General features: G+C 41.1%; 1 protein-coding gene across 2 annotated transcripts in view; it reads right to left on the reverse strand.

The window, feature by feature from the left end:
• Nucleotides 1-20,995: 20,995 nt before the first annotated feature.
• Nucleotides 20,996-24,429, reverse strand: part of BSDC1 (BSD domain containing 1) — a 38,500-nt gene continuing 35,066 nt past the window's right edge. For both annotated transcript variants that reach the window (XM_056556545.1, XM_056556546.1), the window contains exon 11: nt 20,996-21,416. In XM_056556545.1, the coding sequence (XP_056412520.1) occupies nt 21,384-21,416 (33 nt within the window). In that variant the 3' untranslated portion in view covers nt 20,996-21,383. The remainder of the gene's footprint in view (nt 21,417-24,429) is intronic.

The following is a 24,429-nucleotide window of genomic DNA, read 5'->3' on the forward strand; positions in this document are numbered from 1 at the left end:
TGAGGAGACTGAGGATGGAGTGCATGGGGTGATGAGGAGACTGAGGATGGAGTGCATGGGGTGATGAGGAGACTGAGGATGGAGTGCATGGGGTGATGAGGAGACTGAGGATGGAGTGCATGGGGTGATGAGGAGACTGAGGATGGAGTGCATGGGGTGTATGGGGTGATGAGGAGACTTAGGATGGAGTGCATGGGGTGTATGGGGTGATGAGGAGACTGAGGATGGAGTGCATGGGGTGTATGGGGTGATTAGGAGACTTAGGATGGAGTGCATGGGGTGTATGGGGTGATGAGGAGACTGAGGATGGAGTGCATGGGGTGTATGGGGTGATGAGGAGACTGAGGATGGGGTGCGTGGGGTGTATGGGGTGATGAGGAGACTGAGGATGGGTTGCGTGGGGTGTATGAGGGGATGAGGAGACTGAGGATAGAGTGTGTGGGGTGTATGGGGTGATTCAGTGGTTGGTACAGTATTTGGCAGTATTATGTTTAGGGGTACAGTATTTGGCGGTATTATATTCAGGGGTACAGTATTTGGCAGTATTATATTCAGGGGTATAGTATTTGGCAGTATTATATTCATGGAGTACAGTGGTTGGCAGTATTATATTCAGGGATACAGTATTTGGCAGTATTATATTCAGGGGTACAGTGGTTGGCAGTATTATATTCAGGGGTACAGTATTTGGCAGTATTATATTCAGGGGTACAGTGGTTGGCAGTATTATATTCATGGAGTACAGTGGTTGGCAGTATTATATTCAGGGGTACAGTATTTGGAAGTATTATATTCAAAGGTACATTGGTTGGCAGTATTATATTCATTGGTACAGTATTTGGCAGTATAATATTCATGGGGGGACATGTATCATTATTTGTGTATGGTAGAAGCAATTTACCCCTTTTCCTGAATTCTAAATTATGTGCAGAAGCGCTAAATTTATCAATCAAGAGCAATGAGCTTCATAAATTGCGAGTAAATGTAATCATCTCCTCAATCCACTCTTTGGAAAATAGAATCGATGATTAAGAGCATCTTGCTACGTTAAGTCCAAGATGGCTTATATTTGTGCAAAAAAACCAGCATGTGCGACAAAATTTTTGGTGTAAAGGAAAAGTACGCAGGTAATAAATCCATGCGTACCATAGATGTTACTCCAAGGTACCCCGATTCGGCCACATCTGGAGGACATGCTCTACCAAAACGTGCACAAAAAAAAGCGCAAAAAAAGGGCTTGCGCAAAATTTTGCGCAAAAAAAATACACACAAAACAGGGGTAAAATCTTTGATACATGTCCCCCATGGAGTACAGTGGTTGGCAGTATTATATTCAGGGTACAGTGGTTGGCAGTATTATGTTCAGGGGTACAGTATTTGGCAGTATTATATTCAGGGGTACAGTGGTTGGCAGTATTATATTCAGGGGTAGAGTGGTTGGCAGTATTCAGGGGGTAGAGTGGTTGGCAGTATTATATTCAGGGGGTACAGTATTTGGCAAGGTTATAATCATTATTGTCTTCATACAGAGGATGAGGATCTACTGACAAATTAAGGAACCAATGATGTCCAGGTGTCAGACTCAGCAGAGAAGATGGAAGAAATCCTGGTGTCTGGACCAGATGAAGAAGAAAAGTAAAGACAACAGAGAAGACGTTACTCAGGTCAGTGATATCATTGTGTATTTTCCTAACTGTCCCATCAGAGCTGTAGTCACTGATATCATTGTGTAGTCTCCTGACTGTCCCATCAGCTGTAGTCACTTCAGACATGATGGGAGTTGCAGCTTTCCAACATCTGGGGAGCCACTTGAACCAAGGTGATTGGTGGGGGTCCCATGAGTCAGACCCCCACCATAAAAATGGGCTGTTTATTTTAAAATGCCTGGGCCTATTTTTGGTCCCAGTCTGGCCCTGCCTGTAAGTCACTTCTATCACTAAGGAGCCAAGGAACCAGGGAGTGCCAAGGGGTGTCATGCTAAGTCCAGGGGTGCGAGTGTAAAGGGGAGCACTGCCCTCTGCCTCCCAGCTATATACGGGTCAGGCTGACCCGGGGGAGTACTCACTGGGCCTGGGCCACACACTGAGAGGGATAGGGGCCATCCGGAGCCCACCTCAGGAGCCGTTCCATCCACCTGTGGTGGACAAGGCAAGTGGCGACACTACACGCCCGGGGTAAGTGGAGGCACTCCGGTGGGGTCTAGGTACATGAGGGGGCACAGTGCTGGGAAGGGGGGGCCCAGGCACATTCTTTGCACAGGGGCCCTCTGCTGTCTGTGTCCGCCCCTGGTACAGGTACAGTAAATACTGCAAACTGTAAACAGACACTAGAGTGGGCAAGAAAGCAGATGTGAAAATGTACTGTTGAGAAATATACACTTAGTAATCCCCCGCAAAGGCCTGTATTGGTTGATAACCTGTTGCACTTGGTTATGATCTATTTAGATGGTCACATATGCTAAATACTATTAAGGTCTCTTTAAAGGAGTACTCTGGAGCTAACCTTTTATGGGGGAATTGGAGCATGAGGCAAAGTTATATAACATTCTAATATACTCACGTTTTCCATATGGTCTTCTTCCCGGTCTTCTCCTCGCTTTACTCTCCGGCCGGAAGCTGGGTCTTCTGATGATGCTCGACCGCTGTTTCTTCTTGATCCGCCGCCATCTTCGCCCGGTGACTAATCGCTCCCATGAGTCACTGCGGACTGTGCCGGCCTCCCCGCCTGGAGTCGGCTACTCCCCCAAAGTTAATTTATTCTGCGCATGCGCAGTACTACGCAAATAGCGTAGGGCTAACGCTAGGCTCCTATCGCTGCCTACGTTAGCCCTACGCTATTTGCGTAGTGCTGCGGCATTCTTGTGACACCGCTAGTGCAGTGTTTCCCAACCAGGGTTCCTCCAGCTGTTGCAAAATTACAACTCCCAGCATGCCCGGACAGCCGAAGGCTGTCCGGGCATGCTGGGAGTTGTAGTTTTGCAACAGCTGGAGGCAACCTGGTTGGGAAACACTGCGCTAGTGGGCACATGGATCAGTGGGCTAGTGGGCACATGGATGGGTATGGGAGGAGATAACCACAAGGGAAGGAGCTGCGGGCGTCACTTTATTATAATTTATTATAATTTCCTGGGGGGGGGAGGGGAGAGGAGGGGGAGAGAGCAGCAGCTAACAGGAAGCTGGCGCAGGGAGTCATGGGAAATGTAGTCTTTATGACATGGCTGCTACAGGTGGCAATTACAAGAGAATGGCTGGGCCAAATTTGACAAATGAGGTATCGTTGGAAAGGTCTTTGAAAGAGCTATCAGATGAGGGAAACTTTTTTTTAAGTACGAGCGCTCCGGATTACTCCTTTAAAGCAGTTGGACTCCACTGTGTATATAAGCAAAGGGCATTGTGTGAAAATGTGCATGGCAACACTGAGGCCACATATCAGAGAGAAGCAAGGAAAAGAAAATTCAAGGAGAACTTACAGGGATGTAAGTGACTGTACTATAAACAGCACATCTGTATTCATTTACATATAGATGTATATGTGTTTAGTCCAACTGAATTTAACTTCTGTGCTTCATGGGACAATCTCTGTAAAGTACAGTTGCAATGGCCATAGACTATGTGGCTGTAAAATGTGCTTTTAATCAGCAGAGGGCATCCAAATACAGCTCCAATGAACATAGGAGACCATAGAACTGTAATTTTCATTTCAACCACTAGATGGTACCCAATACAGCTCTAATGAGCATAGGAGACCATAGAACTGTAATTTTCATTTCAACCACTAGATGGTACCCAATACAGCTCCAATGAACATAGGAGACCATAGAACTGTAATTTTCATTTCAACCACTAGATGGTACCCAAATACAGCTGCAATGGATAGAAGTACAGCTGCAATGGTTCTTCAAGCCACTAGGGGGAGCTGAAGTAGGGCTCCAACAGTTACAGGAGACCAAGGAGCCTTACTGGCAAAAGGAGCAGAACAGAGGATGTGCTCAAGAGCAGGAGAAAGGGAACTGCAGCCAAAACCAGGGCCTCAGAAAGGCAGCCTAGCAAGGTCCTGTAGCCGGGGGCTAAATTTACCTGCCTCAGGGCCAATTTGGCTGTGCAGTTTCAGAAAGATTGTGCAGTTGTCTAGGCTCATTGGGGGAGATTCATCAAAACTTGTGCAGAGGAAAAGTCGACTAGTTGCCCATAGCAACCAATCAGATTTCTCCTTTCATTTTTGAAAAGGCCTCTGAAAAATAAAGTCTCTAATATTTTGATGCACTTAATTCCAGAAAATTACAAATCTATATTAATCTAAAAGGATTTATGTGAAATGACTCAAAGTCCATATAGAGATTGTGTTAGACTCTGGAAACAACATACATTGTTTCTTATAAACTACCCAGTGGTTGCCTACTGACACGTTTTAAAGCAATGACTGCAGACCAGAGCCGAAAATTGTTAAAGACCCCAGACTAGACCCCAGACGGCCACATTTTCTTGTTACCACACTATATTTTATAGGGTATTCTTCAAATCAGCCTTCACCACCATTGTTTGCCTTAGTTTGCTTCAGTGCATGAACGTCCTGCATCCCGCCTCGGCTGTGAATGCAAGAGCTGCGCTCGCTTCATAGATTGCACTGATGTCCACCATTAACCCCTCAGATGCTGTGATCAATTGATCACAACATTTGTGAATATGCAGCGGTTCTGGTGGCTGATCTGATCGCCCGCGGCATGACCATGGGGATCAGATCAGCTAAGTTGGTCGGCCGGAGGTCTCCTTACCTGCCTCCTGCTGATCAGATAACAGTGATCTGTGCTATGCCTATGCATAACACTGATCAGTATCTACAATCTAAAGATTGCAATATATAGTCCCCTGTGGGGAATAAAAGTATTAAAAAAAAAAGTTTAAAAAATAAGCCCTCATACAGCCCCTTATACAGAAAAATAAAAAAGTTATAGGGGTCAGTAAAGAACAGTTTTAAATATACTTTTATACTAAATTGGGTATCATTTTAATCACATTTAGCTACAGAATAAAGAGAACATGTCATTTTACCATAAAGTGCACTGTTTAAAAATTGCGGTAATCTCTTCAATTTTCCCCCACAAATAGTACTTTTGTTTTTGTTTTGCCGTACATTTTATGGTACAATGAAAATTGTCATTACAATGTGCAATTGTTCATTCAAAAGAACAATCCTTGATAGGGGTGTGTATCGGAAAAATGTAAAAAGTTATGGCTCTTAGAAGGCGAGGGGGAAAAAGCAAAAATGACAAAAATGGATATTTCCTGTGTCCTCAAGGCCAAAATAGGCTGAGTTTTTAAGGGGTAATATTGTGCAATTATCTCACCTATTTTGTATGTTTTAACTATTTAAATGGGTTTGCTGGTTGCTGTTTTATTGTCAGACTAAAAACTGCGGGAAACCACGGCTTTCAGTCCGGAAACAAAATCATATACGGTCCAAAAATTAGCCGACCGGATTCACTATCTGACTCCATTCGGCTCATTCTAATGAATGGGTTGCGGTGCAGGTCTAGCAGCCGTGTGACACAATCATGATGTGAATGTAGCTGAAATGTGTTTAATACTTTTTTCCGGTGTCATTTTACATTATTACACCTAACTTAATTTCTGAGATTATTTGTTGTGGTTTTGGTGTTTTCATGGATTACTTGGTGAATATTTCATATGCTTATTATTTTAAAAAAAGGGACACTTCCACAGGGATTGCATTATATGTCCATTTTTATCCAACGCTTTTTCACTTCATACAAAAGTGTAATAAACAGAACATGGAAACATATATTCACCCGGTGCTAAAGTCTCTAGGATTCCATTACTGGTACGGCATCTTTAGAACATTTTCATCCCCATCTGGGACACTCTGTTCCTGGCCATCCTAGATAGCCTCCCTCTGGGCAAAGATGAAGTGCTGGCTTGCATGCAAGCTGCAGTCGATCGGGACATTTCAAGAGGTTGAGAAAGGGAGACTGTCTTATCTCTCTATGTAAATTGTATCTATTATAATAGCTATGCTAGCTATTAAATAATTTTATGCTTAAAGGGCACTGTAAGATACTAAAGTTTTTGTATCTGACAGTGCCCATTTAAAGTACTTAAAGGAGAACTCTGCTGGTACCCCCTATGAACTGTCCCCTGGCTCTCTGCATGAAAGGAGCCGTTTCGACCACAGCACAAAGTTGTGGCCAACACGCCCCCTCCATGCAGCTCTGCCATAGAGCCATAGAGCTGCATGGGGGGGGCGTGTCGGCTGCAGCTTTCATGCAGCCTGTTCGTCATGCGGGAGATCGAGGGGGGATAGGGGATAAGTTGATGTCCTTTAACTATGTACCTATGTTATATTCTTTTTTTCTTCTTTTTTTCTATATTATATCTAGCCTATATTTTACTATTATCTAATTATATCTGTTATTTTCATATTACTTAAATGTGTTTTATATTTAAATCAATCTTTTATCTGTATATTTTTTGATGTTTAAATGGGCACTGTCACCAACTTTATTTTTTGATATGTTGTAGTACTTATGTACTACAACATATCTGTAATATACTTTTATTATTTTTTTTTTTTCATTAAAAAGGTTTAACTTACATTTAAAAACCGGCCACTGAAAAAAGACTGATTTTGGAGTGGCAATCAGTCCTTTTTCAGTTAGGCTGCACCCGCTCCCTGCCTGTCAATCAGACAGGTGGGAGCAAGCGCATTGGCTCCCCGGCCACTGGCTGGGAGGCCACTCCTCCCGCACATCGCCGCCTCGTTGCCGCTGCTGTCCCTGCACGCCCGCTGCCGGACTCTGCAGTAACTGCAAGTGTAATCAGGGAACGGGGTATGCGGGGCGGGGGGGGGGGTAGAGGAGTGAACGGGCTAGTGCCATTGCGGGGGGGGGGGGGGGAACGGGCTAGCAAAAAAAAAAAATAGGATGGTGGGAGCTACCCTTTAATTATATGCAAGCTTCATAACCGGAACAGTCTCTATACATGCAAAGTCTCTTAGAGATTGACAGTAGTTGGGACCTTAAGCATTTTAGAGTCCGTAGACTGATATGCGCTGTTCCACTGGATTTAGGGGATTCAGTTTTGGTCCAGTAGTCACGCTAGCTTTAGCAGGGATTTAGTTTAGGACTCACGGTTTAGTTTAGGCTGAGGCCGGCAGGCTTTCTGGCCTAGCTTGTCTTTGAAAGTTGGGCAGATCCGTCCTGCTACTAGGGCATCCACGAGAGCAGCAACCCAAAAGAGTGATAATTGGCTGCAGCTCCCTTATATGGGCAGGGGCTGGACTAGAGCTAATTGGTCCAATACTTCTGTCAATCACCTTTACAAAGGGTTATGGGTAAACATGTGACCCAAGGACCTCCAAAGGTCCTCCAACATACCATAGAGGAATTAACATAGTCACATGACCGAAGGTCCTGCGACGCTAACAAGTTAAGTACACTATTATGCATCATATTAAATATATGCATTATTAAATATGTACACATAAACATTATAAGATTAGAAAAGAAGAGAGGCGACTAGGGGCTGTCCCACCTGGGGGACCCTACCTGACCGTAGTAACTCTGACTTTGGGGACCACCATACAAGGTACGGTATGCAATACGGTACTGGGACACCACAGCAACAAGATCCTATCATGCTGGTACTGTGTAGCAGTGGCTCTACTTCGATGGTATCCCTCCATGCCAAGCACTTGTTGGAGTTGTGGGTCTGCCAAGGGTACAATAATGTGTATTTGGTGGAATTGGCCTAGTCTTAAATGGGCACTCTCATTAAAAATTTTTTTGCTATTGCACTCCTTATGGTAAATGAAAAATATTTCTAATATACTTTGTTTAAAAAAAAAATGAAGTTTTCTATGTTTTATTTGTGCTTAAAAAAGCTCAAGAGCACATTTTCCCCCATCTCATACACAGACTTTGGACCAAAGTCCAAACACAGGAAGTGTCGCCTGGTGTGCTGAGGGGGGGGGGGTCCAACCAACAGCATATGGCAGTTATGTGTGAGAGGAGCTATGATTGGATGAGGCTGGACACCCCCCCCCCCCCCTTCCCCTCAGCACTCCAGGCGGCACTTCCTGTGTTTGGACTTTGGTCCAAAGTCTGTGTATGAGTTGGGGGAAAATGTGCTCTTGAGCTTTTTAAAGCACAAATAAAACATAGAAAACTTCATTTAAAAAAAAAAAGTATATTAGAAATATTTTTCATTTAACATAAGGAGTGCAATAGCAAAAAATTTTTTAATGAGAGTGACCCTTTAACCGCTTAAGAACTTAGGGCGTACCTGTATGCCCTAAGCACGATCCCGGTGTGAAAAACGGGGTCACGCCCTGACCCCGCATCACACCGGGTCAGTCCTGGCTGCTAACATTAGCCGGGACCCTGGGCTAAAAGCGCGCGGCATCGATCGTTGTGCTGCGTGCTGTTAACCCTTCAGATGCGGCGATCAAAGTTGACCACTGCGTCTGAAAACGAAAGTAAACGCTTCCCGGCAGCTCAGTTGGGCTGATCGGGACATCGTGATAAAATTGTGATGTTCCGATCAGCTGGGACGCAGGCGGAGGTCTCCTTACCTCTCTCCGCGGCGTCCGATTGTCCACTGATTGCTCCAAGCCTGAGCTACAGGCTTGAGCAATCGAGCCCCCATCTGACTGATCCCTGCAAAGCTATGGCTTTGCAGGGATCAGCATAGGAGATCAGTGTGTACAGTGTTATAGGTCCCTATGGGAGCTATAACACTGCAAAAAAAAAAAAAGTGAAAAAAAAGTTAACAAAGGTCATTTAACCCCTTCCCTATTAAAAGTTTGAATCACCCCCCTTTTCCCATAACGAAAAAAACTGTGTAAATAAAAATAAACATATGTGGTATCGCCGCGTGCGAAAATTTCCGAACTATAAAAATATATTGTTAATTAAATTGCATGGTCAATGGCGTACGCGCAAACAAATTCCAAAGTCCAAAATAGTGTTTTTTTTGGTCATATTTTATATCATGAAAAAATGAATAAAAAGCGATCAAAAAGTCCGATCAATACAAAAATGGTACCGATAAAAACTTCAGAACACGGCGCAAAAAATGAGTCCTCATACCGGCCCGTACGCGGGAAAATGTAAAAGTTATAGGGGTTAGAAGATGAGAATTTTTAACATATTAATTTTCCTGCATGTAGTTATGATTTTTTTCCAAAGTACGACAATATCCAACCTATATAAGTAGGGTATCATTTTAACCGTATAGACCTACAGAATAAAGATAAGGTGTTATTTTTACCGAAAAATGCAATGCGTAGAAACAGAAGCCCCCAAAAGTTACAAAATTAAATTTTTTCTTCAATTTTGTCGCACAATGATTTTTTTTTTCCGTTTGCTGTGGATTTTTGGGTAAAATTACCAATGTAACTGCAAAGTAGAATTGGTGGCGCAAAAAATAAGCCATCATATGGATTTTTAGGTGCAAAATTGAAAGCGTTATGATTTTTAGAAGGTGATGAGGAAAAAATGAAAATGCAAAAACAGAAAAACGCTCAGTCCTTAAGGGGTTAAACTGTTCTGGAAAGCTGTTCTCAATAGTATGGCTGATGTCACGGGAGTATCTATTCTTTCTGAGCCTGAGGCGGTCCTAAAGTACATTTCCCATGGTCCTATCCAAATACAAAAAGTCCTTGACCAGACATCTCCTTTATGTTATTTTCTGACCCTCCTACGTTGAAGGAATGGCTTGCTGAAGTCACTCAATTCCAGCATATGGAAGACTTAATGTGTTTGTGTTTTGTTGAAACACAAACACTTATCTGAACAATACAAGAGGAAACAGGCGTCCTGCACTCACCGTGTAAGAACTGGTCAAACGACTCCCATCTCGGGTGATTCCTCAGGAGGGATCCTAAAGACTGTGCGGGGCGCTCAGAGGCGACTTCCGGCGGTTGCACACAATGAATGTGCTTCGTCCAGCCTCCAACCGCCGGCAGTCGCCTCTGAGCGCCCCGCACAGTCTTTAGGATCCCTCCTGAGGAATCACCCGAGATGGGAGTCGTTTGACCAGTTCTTACACGGTGAGTGCAGGACGCCTGTTTCCTCTTGTATTGTTCATTTTGCTGACTATCGTTTGCATTGTCCTAGCACCGCCGAGTAAGGTTTGTCTGGTCTTCTGCCTGGCGTGAGTATATCCATCTCGTGGTTGAGGGTCATAGGTATCGGTGCCACTGTTTGCCTCTTTAGTTTGGACAAACACATATCTGTACACATTAACACGTAAAACACCTGACAGTATGAGTGAAGACGGACAGCAGTGCCGAAGCCAACATGTTTGGGACGTCGAAGGTCACTATCTTCTGGTAGTTTATAAAGATACCTACAGTGATTATCTGTGGGGAAACTTTGCAGTCAGTGCCATAATTCCTAGCAGACCCACAATAGGACAAAAGTAACCATTAGGTAATATTTATTGAAATCTGTTTGCCTGAGTAATACAGAACAGGACACGTCCAGCAACGTAAGATGTTTGTCCACCCCTATTAACTTATAATTACCTTATAAGCTATAAACTATGATGGGTTTTTTAAACTAGACAACCCCTATCCATAGTAATGTATAACAAATGTATGGCTTTATATACAGCGGGGAGAACAAGTATTTGATACACTGCCGATTTTGCAGGTTTTTCTACTTACAAAGCATGTAGAGGTATGTAATTTTAATCAAAGGTACTCTTCAACTGTGAGGGACGGAATCTAAAACAAAAATCCAGAAAAATTACACTGTACGACTTTGAAAAAATTAATAAGCATTTTTTTTTCTTATTTCTTTTTTTTTATTATTTCATTTTGCAGCTTACAAAAGTAAAGAACAATTCCTCCTATGCAAATTTCATCATTATACATAAAGTAAAACCATTTCCCCCACCCCCACCCCTCCCCTCCCCAGTCCTACATACATTACTCATTATGAGGGCAGGGAATCAGGAATCAGGAGGACAGGTAACAGCCAACCTTCAGTTCCCCATCCTGAGTAAATCCCACACATAAAACTGACTGTCTAGTTACCTTCTCCCTTACAAACTCCATCGCTCCTATTCTTACCTGTCCCCTAATATTTTTATAAAGAAAGAAAGAAAGAAAAAAAAAAACTCCCTCTTTCTCTCCTCCCCCTCCTCCATTACAATATAACCTTCTGTCCTCTTCATGTTATTGTACCAGTCAACACAACTAGGACTCCTTGGGGAGATCCAGTTCTTAACAATCAACAAACGAGCATAGAATAGCATTCTTAAACATCTTTGTTTTTCCTTTTGTCTGGATTTTATGCCCGAGTCATCACCCAGAACAGCCAACAGGGGGGGGGGGGAACTCCATACATACTCCAGTTATCTCCTTAATTCTACAATATATTTCTCGCCAATACTTAGCATACATAGCAGATGTAATTGGCGCGCCTTTTCCATATCACATCTACTACAGTTGCTTCCTATTCTAAAACCTATCATTTCCAGAAAACAAGGTGTATAGTAAAGTCTATATACAATATTAAATTGTGTTAATCTATAATTCAAATTTGGAGATACCAGATTAATATTTTTCCGTACAATATCCCATTTTATTATTATACTAGGACCAATCTCCTCCTGCCATTCTTGAAAGCTGTTATGGAATAATTTATTTTTATCAATAAACTCAAACGCTTTTTTTAAGCCAATATAACTGTGTCCCATTCTTGAATTTGCCTCTCTCCCAAACATATTTTATCCTAACACACCTCATATTTCTAAATAAACTCATCTTTCCCATCGCTCTCACTTCAGGTATATTTACGTTATCAAGCAGTTGTGCCTCAACCATTATTCCTTTTATATCCGTCTCTCTCCTTAATACCCTCCATGTTTTAACCAAGCTTTTAACCATCAACACCTTCCTCCATTCACCTTTTTCTAACTTCCCTGATTCCAACAACTGGAATATATCTATAAATTTCGCACCACTACCGGATAACAAAAAATCATAAAAGGCTAATTCTTTCCAATTAGTCAAAAAATAAATTTGTCCTGCCAAGAAATACTTGTATATGTCAAGAAAATCTATCCTAACATTTTTCTTCATTTGACAGAAATATTCTAGTTTGATTCTTGTTCTCTTTCTACCACAAATTAATGAATTAAAAATTGAAATAATGTTTTTAAACAGCTTCATCTCGCACCAAATTGGTGCAGACCCAAATATGTACATAATCTTTGGCATCAAAACTGTTTTAATTAATGTTATTTTTTTCCAAGAATGATGTTTCCACCTCCATGCTTCACAGTTGGTATAGTGTTCTCGAGGTTGTACTCATACTTCTTCTTCCTCCAAACATGGCAAGTGGAGTTTAGACCAAAAAGCTCTATTTTTGTTTCATCAGACCACATGACCTTCTCCCATTCTTCCTCTGGATCATCCAGATGGTCATTGGCAAACTTCAGACGGGCCTGGACATGGGCTGGCTTGAGCATGGGGACCTTGCGTGCGCTGCAGGATTTGAACCCCTTAAGGACGCAGGGTTTTTCCGTTTTTGCATTTTCATTTTTTCCTCATCACCTTCTAAAAATCATAACGCTTTCAATTTTGCACATAAAATTCCATATGATGGCTTATTTTTTGTGCCACCAATTCTACTTTGCAGTGACATTAGTAATTTTACCCAAAATTCCACGGCTAAACGGAAAAAAAAATTCATTGTGCGACAAAATTGAAGAAAAAATTTCATTTTGTAACTTTTGGGGGCTTCCGTTTCTACGCAGTAAATTTTTCAGTAAAAATAACACCTTATCTTTATTCTGTAGGTCCATACGGTTAAAATCATACCCTACTTATATAGGTTGGATATTGTCGTACTTCGGAAAAAAATCATAACTACAAGCTGGAAAATTTATATGTTAAAATTCTCATCTAACCCCTATAACTTTTTTATTTTTCTGCGTACGGGCCGGTATGAGGACACATTTTTTGTGCCATGTACTTAAGTTTTTATTGGTACCATTTTTGTATTGATCGGACTTTTTGATAGCTTTTTATTAATTTTTTCATGATATAAAAAGTGCACTATTTTGGACTTTGCAATTTTTTTGCGCATACGCCATTGACCGTGCGATTTAATTAACAATATATTTTTATAGTTTGGACATTTTCGTACGCGGCGATACCACATGTTTATTTTTAATTACACAGTTTTTTTTTTTTTTTTATGGGAAAAGGAGGTGATCCAAACTTTTATTAGGGAATAAACTTGTTTTTTTTTCACTTTTTTTTTTGCAGTGCTATAGCTCCCATAGGGAGCTATAACACTGCACACACTGATCTCCTATGCTGATCCCTGTAAAGCCATAGCTTTGCACGGATCAGTCAGATAGGGGCTCGATTGCTCAAGGCTGTAGCTCAGGCTTGGAGCAATCAATCGACGATCCGACGCCACGGAGACAGGTAAGGAGACCTCCGCCTGCGTCCCAGCTGATCGGAGCAATGCGATTTTATTGCGATGTCCCGATCTGCCCGACTGAGCTGCTGGGAAGCATTTACTTTCGCTTTCAGACGTGGCGACCAACTATGATCGCCGCGTTTGAAGGGTTAACAGCGCGCGGCACAACGATCGATGCCACGCGCTGTTAGCCCAGGGTCCCGGCTATGATTAGCAGTCGGGACTGACCCGGTGTGATGCGGGGTCACAGCGTTTAAACACCGGGACTGGGCGTAGGGCGTACAGGTACGCCCTACGTCCTTTAGAAATTAATTCATGACAGCATAGTGTGTTACTAATTGTTTTCCCTGAGACTGTGGTCCCAGCTCTCTTCAGATCATTCACCAGGTCCTGCCTTGTAGTTCTGGGCTTCCTCATGATCATTGATGCCCCACGAGGTGAGATCTTGCATGGATCCCCAGACCGTGGGAGCTTGTCGTCTTGAACTTCTTCCATTTTCTAATAATTGTGCCAACAGTTGTTGCCTTCTCACCAAGCTGCATGCCTATTGTCTTGTAGCTCATCCCAGCCTTGTGCAGGTCTACAATTTTATCCCTGATGTCCTTACACAGCTCTCTGGTGTTGGCCATTGTGAAGAGGTTAGAGTCTGTTTGATTAAGTGTTTGGATAGGTGTCTTTTATACAGGTAACGAGTTCAAACAGGTGCAGTTAATACAGGTCAATAAACATAACAGGTCTGTGAGAGCCAGAATTCTTACGGGTTGGTAGCTGATCAAATACTTATGTCATGCAATAAAATGCAAATTAACCCCTTGGAGACGCAGGGCGTACCTGTACGCCCTGCACCCACAATATAATGCTGGGTCATCATATCGGGTCGGTCCCGGTGGCCAACGGTAGCCAGGACATCACTGATCACGGTGATGTCCGGTATTAACCCTTTAGACGCGCCATTCAAAGTTGATCGCCGTGTCTACAGTAAAAAAAAAAAAAAAAAGCATTCCAGGCAGCATAGTAGGGCTGATCAGGACCACCGCGGTGTCACAATCAGCTGTGCGGACAATAGGAGGGTCACTACTACTTGTCCGATTGCCGAATGACTGCTCCATGATGAGATCCAGGCGGGAGCAGTTGAGCGCCAAAAACACTGATCAATGATATGCTATGGCATAGCATTGATCAGTGTGGGCAATCAGTGTAATGGATGTTATAGCCCCCTACGGGGGCTATAGCATTACATAAAAAAAAAGTGGAAAAAAGGTGTAAATAAAAATAAATATAAACATATATGGTATCGCTGCGTGTGTGTATATGTCCGAACTATAAAAATATATTGTTAATTAAACTGCACGGTCAATGGCATACATGTAAAAAAATTCCAAAGTCCAAAATAGCGTATTTTTGGTCACTTTGTATACTATAAAAAAAGGAATAAAAAGCGATCAGAAAGTCAGATCAAAACAAAAACGGTACTGATAAAAACTTCAGACATTTTTAAACGTATACATTTTCGTGCATGTAGTTATGATTTTTTCCAGAAGTACTACAAAATCAAACCTATATAAGTAGGGTATCATTTTAATCGCATGGACTAGAGATGAGCGAACTTACAGTAAATTCAATTCGTCATGAACTTCTTGGCTCGGCAGTTGCTGACTTTAGCCTGCATAAATGAGTTCAGCTTTCAGGTGCTCTGGTGGGCTGGAAAAGGTGGATACAGTCCTAGGAAAGAGTCTTCTAGGACTGTATCCACCTTTTCCAGTCCACCGGAGCACCTGAAAGCTGAACTCATTTATGCAGGCTAAAGTCAGCAACCGCCGAGCCAAGAAGTTTGTGACGAATCGAATTTACTGTAAGTTCACTCATCTCTAGTATGGACCTACAGAATAATGATAATGTGTCATTTATACCGAAAAATGCACTGCATAGAAAAGGAAGCCCCCAAAAGTTACAAAATGGCTTTTTTTTTTTTTTTGACGCACAATGATTCTTTTTGTTTTTGTTTCGCCATAGATTTTTGGGTAAGATAACTGATGTCATTACAAAGTAGAATTGGTGGGGTAAAAACAAAAAAGCCCTCATATGGGTCTGTAGGTGCCAAATGGAAAGGGTTATGATTTTTAAAAGGTGAGGAGGAAAAAATGAAAGTGCAAAAACAGAAAAACCCTGAGTCCCCAAGGGGTTAAGATGCCCTTTTTAGCAAAAAATAAATAAAAAAATCTTGCTAAAAACCATTGTGTCTTAAAGTTCTGCAGTCAGATGGGGTCCAGCAGAAACAGAGCCCCTAACTGTCACTTCCCTGATGATTGGGCACTGCTGTTACTATCACTGTTTGGGGCCCGGCCTGTAGATATAAACCTTAGCTGCAGTAGCCCATCATAAAAGCAGTGACTGACAAGTTTAAGAAATGTATTTATTTAGTTGAATACAAGGAGTTATGTAGGAAACTGCCCCAACTCCCCACCGGAAGCAGCACTGATCCCCCCCCCCCCCCCCCCCCACACACACACACACAAACCTAAGAGACTGTCTTGTACTGTTCTACCGTAGAATGCCCCCAAGATGGGAGGTTCTACTGTAAACATTTACCTATCCAGTTCCCCAGACCACCAGGGAAGTTGCTGCATGAAATATATTCATATAAATCCGGTTGGTCCCGGTTGCTACGGGCAGTCAGGACCTATGGCTAATGCTGGGCACGGCCGATTGGGCAGATGCCCGTCATTAACCCTTTAGATGCCGCAATCAAAATTGATTGCGGCGTCTAGGATGAAAGTAAAAGAATGCCAGCAGCTCAGAGGAGCTGATCGGGACTATTGCGACAAAATTGCGATGTCCCCATCAGCTTACCGGACGACGGGAGGCTACAGCAGCAGATTACACTGATCAGTGCTTTGCATTGGCAAAAAAAATAAATAAAAAAAAGTGTAATTTTTTTAAAGTTCATTAACCCCTTCCCTATTAAAAGTTTAAAGCAGCCCTCTTTTCCCATTTTTTAAACTAATGTAATAAAGAATAAAAATAATCATATATGTGGTACCGCTGCATGCATAAATGTCCCAACTATTAAAATATCAGGTTAGCTAAACCAGACGGTGGCGTACACGTAAAAAAAAATACCAAAGTCCAAACTTGTGCATTTTTGGTCATTTCATATACTATAAAAATATTAATAAAAAGTGATCAAAAAGTCCCATCAAAACAAAAATGGTACCGATAAAAACTACAGATGATGGCGCAAAAAATTAGCCCTCATACCGCCCCGTACACGGAAAAATAAAGTTATAGGGGTCATAAGATGTCAATTTTAAACAAATTTTGGTGCATGTAGTTTATAAATTTTTTAAGTATTAAAATAAAAACTATATAAATTGGGTATCCTTGTAACCGTATGGATGTACAGAATAAAGATAAGGTCTAATTTTTACCAAATATTGCACTGTGTAGAAACAGGAGCCCCCAAAAATTACACAATGGCATTTTTTTTATTATTTCATCCCAAAAATATTTTTTGGATTTCACCGCAGGTTATATTATAAAATAAGTGATGTCAAGTAGAATTGGTGACGTAAAAAAACAAACCCTTATATGGGTCTGTAGGTGCAAAATTGAAAGCGTTATGATTTTTAGAAGGGAAGGAGGAAAAAGCAAAAATGCAAAAATGAAAATTTGCTGAGTCCTTAAGGTGAAAATAGGCTGAGTCCCTAAGGGGCTAAACTTAGGTGTGTCCTATAGTGTAAACAATATGGGGGATATTCAGATATTCATCAAAACTTGTACAGAGGAAAAGTCAGTTGCCATAAGCAACGAGATTGCTTCTTTCATTTTTGAAAAGGCCTTTGGTTGCTAAGAGCCACTGGTCAACTTTTCCTTAGCATTGGGTTCGTGAGAAAGTCCCTGTGGATAGTTGCTCAGGAAAATCACCAGTCCAGAGGGAAAGTTGCTGAAATGCCCATAGCAACCAATCAGATTGCTTTTTTTTAAAAGGCCTCTGAAAAATGAAAGAAGCGATATGATTGGTTGCTATGGGCTAACTTTTCCTCTGGACTAGTCTTGATAATTCTCCCCCTTAGTCTTTTAGGCACTGCTGTAGAGGTGCACACATGAGCACTGAAACACATTGTCAAATTTTATTCTGTTGTACCAAGAAATCTGTGCATTATCTGTGGAGTGCAAGTCATTGTGAACTTTTACCCAAGTTTTCCCCTCTGGCTTAGTTATCCTCTTCCGTTGGGTTGTTGGATTTAGTCTTCAGTGCAGTATATTTATCCTTTCTTCATAACGTTATCCTCTTCCGTTGGGTTGTTGGATTTAGTCTTCAGTGCAGTATATTTATCCTTTCTTCATAGCGTTATCCTCTTCCGTTGGGTTGTTGGATTTAGTCTTCAGTGCAGGATATTTATTCTTTCTTCATAGCGTTATCCTCTTCCGTTGGGTTGTTGGATTTAGTCTTCAGTGCAGTATATTTATCCTTTCTTCATAGCGTTATCCTCTTCCGTTGGGTTGTTGGATTTAGTCTTCAGTGCAGGATATTTATCCTTTCTTCATAGCGTTATCCTCTTCCGTTGGGTTGTTGGATTTAGTCTTCAGTGCAGTATATTTATCCTTTCTTCATAGCGTTATCCTCTTCCGTTGGGTTGTTGGATTTAGTCTTCAGTGCAGGATATTTATCCTTTCTTCATAGCGTTATCCTCTTCCGTTGGGTTGTTGGATTTAGTCTTCAGTGCAGGATATTTATCCTGTCTTCATAGCGTTATCCTCTTCCATTGGGTTGTTGGATTTAGTCTTCAGTGCAGGATATTTATCCTTTCTTCATAGCGTTATCCTCTTCCGTTGGGTTGTTGGATTTAGTCTTCAGTGCAGGATATTTATCCTGTCTTCATAGCGTTATCCTCTTCCGTTGGGTTGTTGGATTTAGTCTTCAGTGCAGTATATTTATCCTTTCTTCATAGCGTTATCCTCTTCCGTTGGGTTGTTGGATTTAGTCTTCAGTGCAGTATATTTATCCTTTCTTCATAACGTTATCCTCTTCCGTTGGGTTGTTGGATTTAGTCTTCAGTGCAGTATATTTATCCTTTCTTCATAGCGTTATCCTCTTCCGTTGGGTTGTTGGATTTAGTCTTCAGTGCAGGATATTTATCCTTTCTTCATAGCGTTATCCTCTTCCATTGGGTTGTTGGATTTAGTCTTCAGTGCAGGATATTTATCCTTTCTTCATAGCGTTATCCTCTTCCGTTGGGTTGTTGGATTTAGTCTTCAGTGCAGGATATTTATCCTTTCTTCATAGCGTTATCCTCTTCCGTTGGGTTGTTGGATTTAGTCTTCAGTGCAGTATATTTATCCTTTCTTCATAGCGTTATCCTCTTCCGTTGGGTTGTTGGATTTAGTCTTCAGTGCAGTATATTTATCCTTTCTTCATAGCGTTATCCTCTTCCGTTGGGTTGTTGGATTTAGTCTTTAGTGCAGTATATTTATCCTTTCTTCATAGCGTTTTCCTCTTCCGTTGGGTTGTTGGATTTAGTCTTCAGTGCAGTATATTTATCCTTTCTTCATAGCGTTATCCTCTTCCGTTGGGTTGTTGGATTTAGTCTTCAGTGCAGTATATTTATCCTTTCTTCATAGCGTTGAGCCTATTCTTAGGACAATCGCTCAAGGTTATTAGGCACTTTTTAGTGAGGTGGTAGAAAAACTCACACACTGCCAACTACTACACGACTTTGCCTCCACTTTCTTTTCCCTTTTACAGCCCAGTGATCTTTTAACCCAAAATCTGAGTTGGACACAACATTAACTGGAAATAAATGTAAAGAAATGCATTCAGAAAAAGTACAGGGTTGCTTAATGTAATTTATTTACTATAAAATAAAGCAGCTTTTTTTGGATTTCTATGCAGTAAATGTAATGAGAATATTTGTCATCAAACCATTTCTGTCTTAACCTCTAAAAGCAAATCTGGGATTTGTAAAGAAGAAAAAAAAAAAAAAAGTTAATATTTTTTAAATTCACTCGCAAAAGGTTGCCCCCTTCTCCTTACTGCCATAATAAATAAGGAATATATTGCACAAACAAATGACAGGACAGAAGGATGAGTTGATAATTCTAAGAAATACTAACAAGGCAAGAGCCTGTACACTTTAGGTGCTGGTCCCCACTGCATGGCCCACACTGAAGCTGAGAACTAGAGATGAGCGAACTTACAGTAAATTCGATTCGTCACAAACTTCTCGGCTCGGCAGTTGATGACTTATCCTGCGTAAATTAGTTCAGCCTTCAGGTGCTCCGGTGGGCTGGAAAAGGTGGATACAGTCCTAGGAAAGAGTCTCCTAGGAATGTATCCACCTTTTCCAGCCCACCGGAGCGCCTGAAAGCTGAACTAATTTATGCAGGAAAAGTCATCAACTGCCGAGCCAAGAAGTTCGTGACGAACCGAATTTACTGTAAGTTTGCTCATCTCTACTAAGAACTAAGAGATACATTTATAGCACAGTTTAAATCTATTTGGCAGAGATTAATAAACAGATCATATTTTAAAAATTCTACCTTTGAATGAAACTATTTGAGTCAATAGTTATTTGAAATGTTACCATATAAGGAGATCCCAAAATATATACTGGATAAGGTATAAAGCATTGCAGGTGAAAAACCTAGTCTTCTATAAACCAAGTACAGTGATCCCTCAACTTACAATGGCCTCAACATACAAATAGTTTCAACATACCATGGTCTTTTCTGGACCATTATAACTTTAAACCAGACTCAACATACAATACTACGGACAGTCCAGATCTGTGAAACATGTCAATAGCTGGAAGAACCGACCAATCAGAATGGGCATTTCACTGGTAAAACCCCTGTATTACTGAAGTGTATGCACTGACTGGTGTCTGGTAGTGCCCCCTACAGTACAGGGGGTATTACATGTTCTGTACTCTTTACCTGTACCAGGGTTACCTGCTCCTCTGGACACCAGGTAAGGGAGTCTCCATGTTACTTTTTTAGGACACCATGTACTGTAGAGGACCCTGAAGAAGTGCCTGTCCTCTACATAGACCAGTGTTTCCCAAGCAGGGTGCCCCCAGCTGTTGCAAAACTACAACTCCCAGCATGCCCAGACAGCCTTTGGCTGTCCGGGCATGCTGGGAGTTGTAGTTTTGCAACAGCTGGAGGCTCCCTGCTTGGGAAACACTGACTTAGACAGTGATTTACAGCTCCCAGCAGATCTTTCTTACTTTTATATATAAGGATTTGCTTTATCTATATTAGTTATCTACTTATTTTTCTTTAATTCTCACTTTTTCCTATTTTTGGATGACATTTTGGTGCCTTTAGAACCAATTACCAGATTTCCATAGAGTTCTGGTCTCAACATACAATGGTTTCAACATACAATGGTCGTCCTGGAACCAATTAATATTGTAACTTGAGGGACCACTGTATTCTGTATAGTGTTTCCTGTCTCATTCTGCATAAGCAATCTGTACACCCAATTCAATGCAGGTTAAAATGGGCAGGTTGGAATAAAAACTGTACTGTTCAGTGTCATGTTTCCAAATCAGAATGTTAATCTATTGAAGCAGTTTACAACACAAAAAGCAGCTACTAAGCAGTCCTGCCGAGGAACATCACATCCACATGCAATTGCCTCCAGATAGCAATAAATGTCAACAGGACTGAGAATCAGATTTTTAATCAAACAGGAGAAGAAAAGGCTCTGCAGAGAAAGGGCAAACATAAAACAAATATTTAGCTATGCCTGAAGACCCTTCTATGCCAATACACACTAATGCATTTGGTCTCTCCTGTCCAGATGATGTGCCACCCAGTACAGATCAGAGGAGCATGATGGATGTGTGGCAAATGAAGTTGGAGGACAAGGTTTTGAGCTGTATGTAGTGTCCAGGTGAAGTAGCAGTCATCTCTCCACCAGTTATTCCCAGTTTTCCCAGTCTTCATCCTCGAGCTGAAAATATGTACAAGAAAAAAAAAAAATTACCTATTATATGGAACAATCATGCCAATCCAAAATTCAGTGTTAATCAATGAGTGTTGTGCAAGGCGCAAAAAAGGTAATGCTACATCTATTATAGGGATTTGTCATGATCACAGAAAAAAAATGTCTGGAACTTAAAGTGTACCTGTCATAGTGCAAACAAAAGTGATATGTTACTCAGGACCCAATCCTGATCATGTGCATATAATTTTTATGTGTCTCGGACCTATATATCCAGAGATATAAGCATTTATCTGCTGGTGAGTTACTTTTTCATTGTGCAGGCTGGAGGGGGCGTGTCAGTCTGTCTCCCTCACAGGAGCAAGCCTGTGCAGTCAGCCAATCAGTACTCTCTACTCTGTAACCCTTTCCTCTCTGGTTTTATGCTGTGTCATGTGTCAGAGGAAGATACTTGGAGCTTGCCTGCAGTAATCAGAAGACATTATGGTGAATTCATAACAGGATAAAATGTATAAATATAGGAATAGATCTTTATAAAATGAGTGCAAGGATTTTTTAGATAAAAGTACAGCATTTTTATGAATACATGTTCTATATGTTTTATCTTCTCCTAGTAAAGCTGGATGCTAATCAGCATACCTGTCACTATGTGTGTCATTCATCTTTCACAGACTCCTGAATGTCTGATCAACTTCTTTGTCATTCAGGAGTCCGAGAAAGCTTTGACTATTTCAGCATGCTGGGAGTTGTAGTTTAGTAACAACTGAAGCTGCAATGTTTGTAAATAACTGTGTTAGAGCAGTGTTGCCTCCAGCTGTTGTAAAACTACAGCTTACAGCATGTCCACACATCCTTTATCTGTAGTTTTGCATACAATCAATAGAAATCTCCTATACTGGATACCGGTATGCTTTACGGCCGGTATCCGGTATGCTGTAAAATCTAGACTAGTCTGTCAGGCTAAAAGACAGGCGACCCCTAGTGGTGGCTATTTTGAGCTTGAATTTCAGGTGAAAATGTAAACATTTTTTTACAGGTGTAGATTGTGAAATGTCATATTATAATGAGTCCTGCAATATATGAAAAGTTTTTAACAATGACAGTGCTGCTTTAAAGTAGAAGTAGCATATTTTATACTATTTTAAACAACTTAAAACAGATAAAAAGGCAAGTTTTAAAAATAAAAAAATTACTGCAAATGGACACATAAGACTTAAAGGGGTACTCCCATTGAAAACATTATTATTATTATTTTAATCAACTGGTGCCGGAAAGTTAAACAGATTTGTAAATTACTTCTATTAAAAAATCTTAATCCTTCCTGTACTTATCAGCTGTTATATGCTCCATAGGAAGTTCTTTTCTTTTTGAATTTCCTTTCTGTCTGACCACAGTGCTCTCTGCTGACACCTCTGTCCATTTTAGGAACTGTCCGGAGCAGGATAGGTTTCCTAGGGGATTTGCTCCTACTCTGGACAGTTCCTAAAATGGACAGAGGTGTCAGCCGAGAGCACTGTGGTCAGACAGAAAGGAAATTCTAAAAGAAAAGAACTTCCTGTGGAGCATACAACAGCTGATAAGTACAGGAAGGATTAAGATTTTTTAATAGAAGTAATTTACAAATCTGTTTAACCTTCTGGTGCAAGTTAATAAAAAAAAAAGTTTTCCAGGGGAGTACCCCTTTAAGCCCAGCAATTATAACATTTATATAAGCTATTAAAATGTCATATTGGAGTAAAAAAAAATATATATATATATATCTATATATGTAGGGTTTAAACTAAAAATCTTTAATCCAGTTTGTTTAAAAAAAAATTTTTTTGCATACATATATTTGACAGGGAAAAGGTGAGTGATTACATTTTTTATTAGGGGAGGGGCTTTAATATTATTAAAAACAATTTTTTTTTGTTTTACACTTGGGGGACCATTATAAGCAATCATTGAATTCCTTATGCTGATCAATGCTATTGCACAGCATTAATCAGTTAGGTGGACACTCTATTGATACAGCCTGTCATAGGCCTAGTACAGTCCCTCAAGCTGCCATGACAACAGATCAGCTTCTCGTGATCGCATCATGGTAGCTGCCACACACTTATCCCCGTTCATTCTCCTGATTACTGGGAGTCTCAACACCAAGACCCCCTACCCATGAAAACTTTTGACATGTCTCTGTGACCTGTCAAAGGTTTTTTGAAATGATATGGACAATGTAAAGCAAACTATTTTGGCCTTTAGGATATATTTTTTAGTGGTACCATCTTTAGGAAACCTATAACTCGCCACTTTCCAACAGCTGCAACTTTTTATTTTTACAATGCTGTAGCTATGGGTACAAATTTTTTTTTGTGCTACTTTTGCACCATACAGGAATTTTTAAAGAGACTTACCACTGAACCCCCCCCCCCCCCAAACCACATCAGTCGGTAAGTAGCTGAATCGGGTATTCTGAGTTACCAAGGGGTATTTAGAGTTACAACACTTATCCTCTATGCAAAGATCCCTTTATGCACACAATCTCCAGAATGGGGCCCTGAGTCTTTGTTTTGGACGGGTGGCGAGTCACGCCTGCACATTGCTGCTCTATTGATTATGGAGCTGCTGGAGATAGCCAAGTGCTGTATTCCATAGACAATTAATGGAATGGGGGTATGCATGCACCTCACTGCTCCATTCTAAAACAAGATGTTGTTCTTGACACTGACATGACTGTGCAAGTTAAATACTCTGCAATACCTCTGTATTGTAGTACATTATTGCATCAGTATTTTACTAAAGTAACCAAAGTAAAGTAACCTAGAGTAACCTATATACTCGAGTATAAGCCTACCCGAATATAAGCCGAGGCCCCTAATTTCACCCCAAAAACCCAGGGGGGGTCTGGATGATAACGAAGGCCGCAGTGGTCTTCAACCTGCGGACCTCCAGATGCTTCAAAACTACAACTCCCAGCATGCTCGGACATGTCCGGGCATGGTGGGAGTTGTAGTTTTGAAACATCTGGAGGTCCGCAGGTTGA

The sequence above is a fragment of the Hyla sarda genome, chromosome 2 (assembly GCF_029499605.1).
Source record: "Hyla sarda isolate aHylSar1 chromosome 2, aHylSar1.hap1, whole genome shotgun sequence".
In the NCBI taxonomy this organism is placed as follows: Eukaryota; Metazoa; Chordata; class Amphibia; order Anura; family Hylidae; genus Hyla; species Hyla sarda.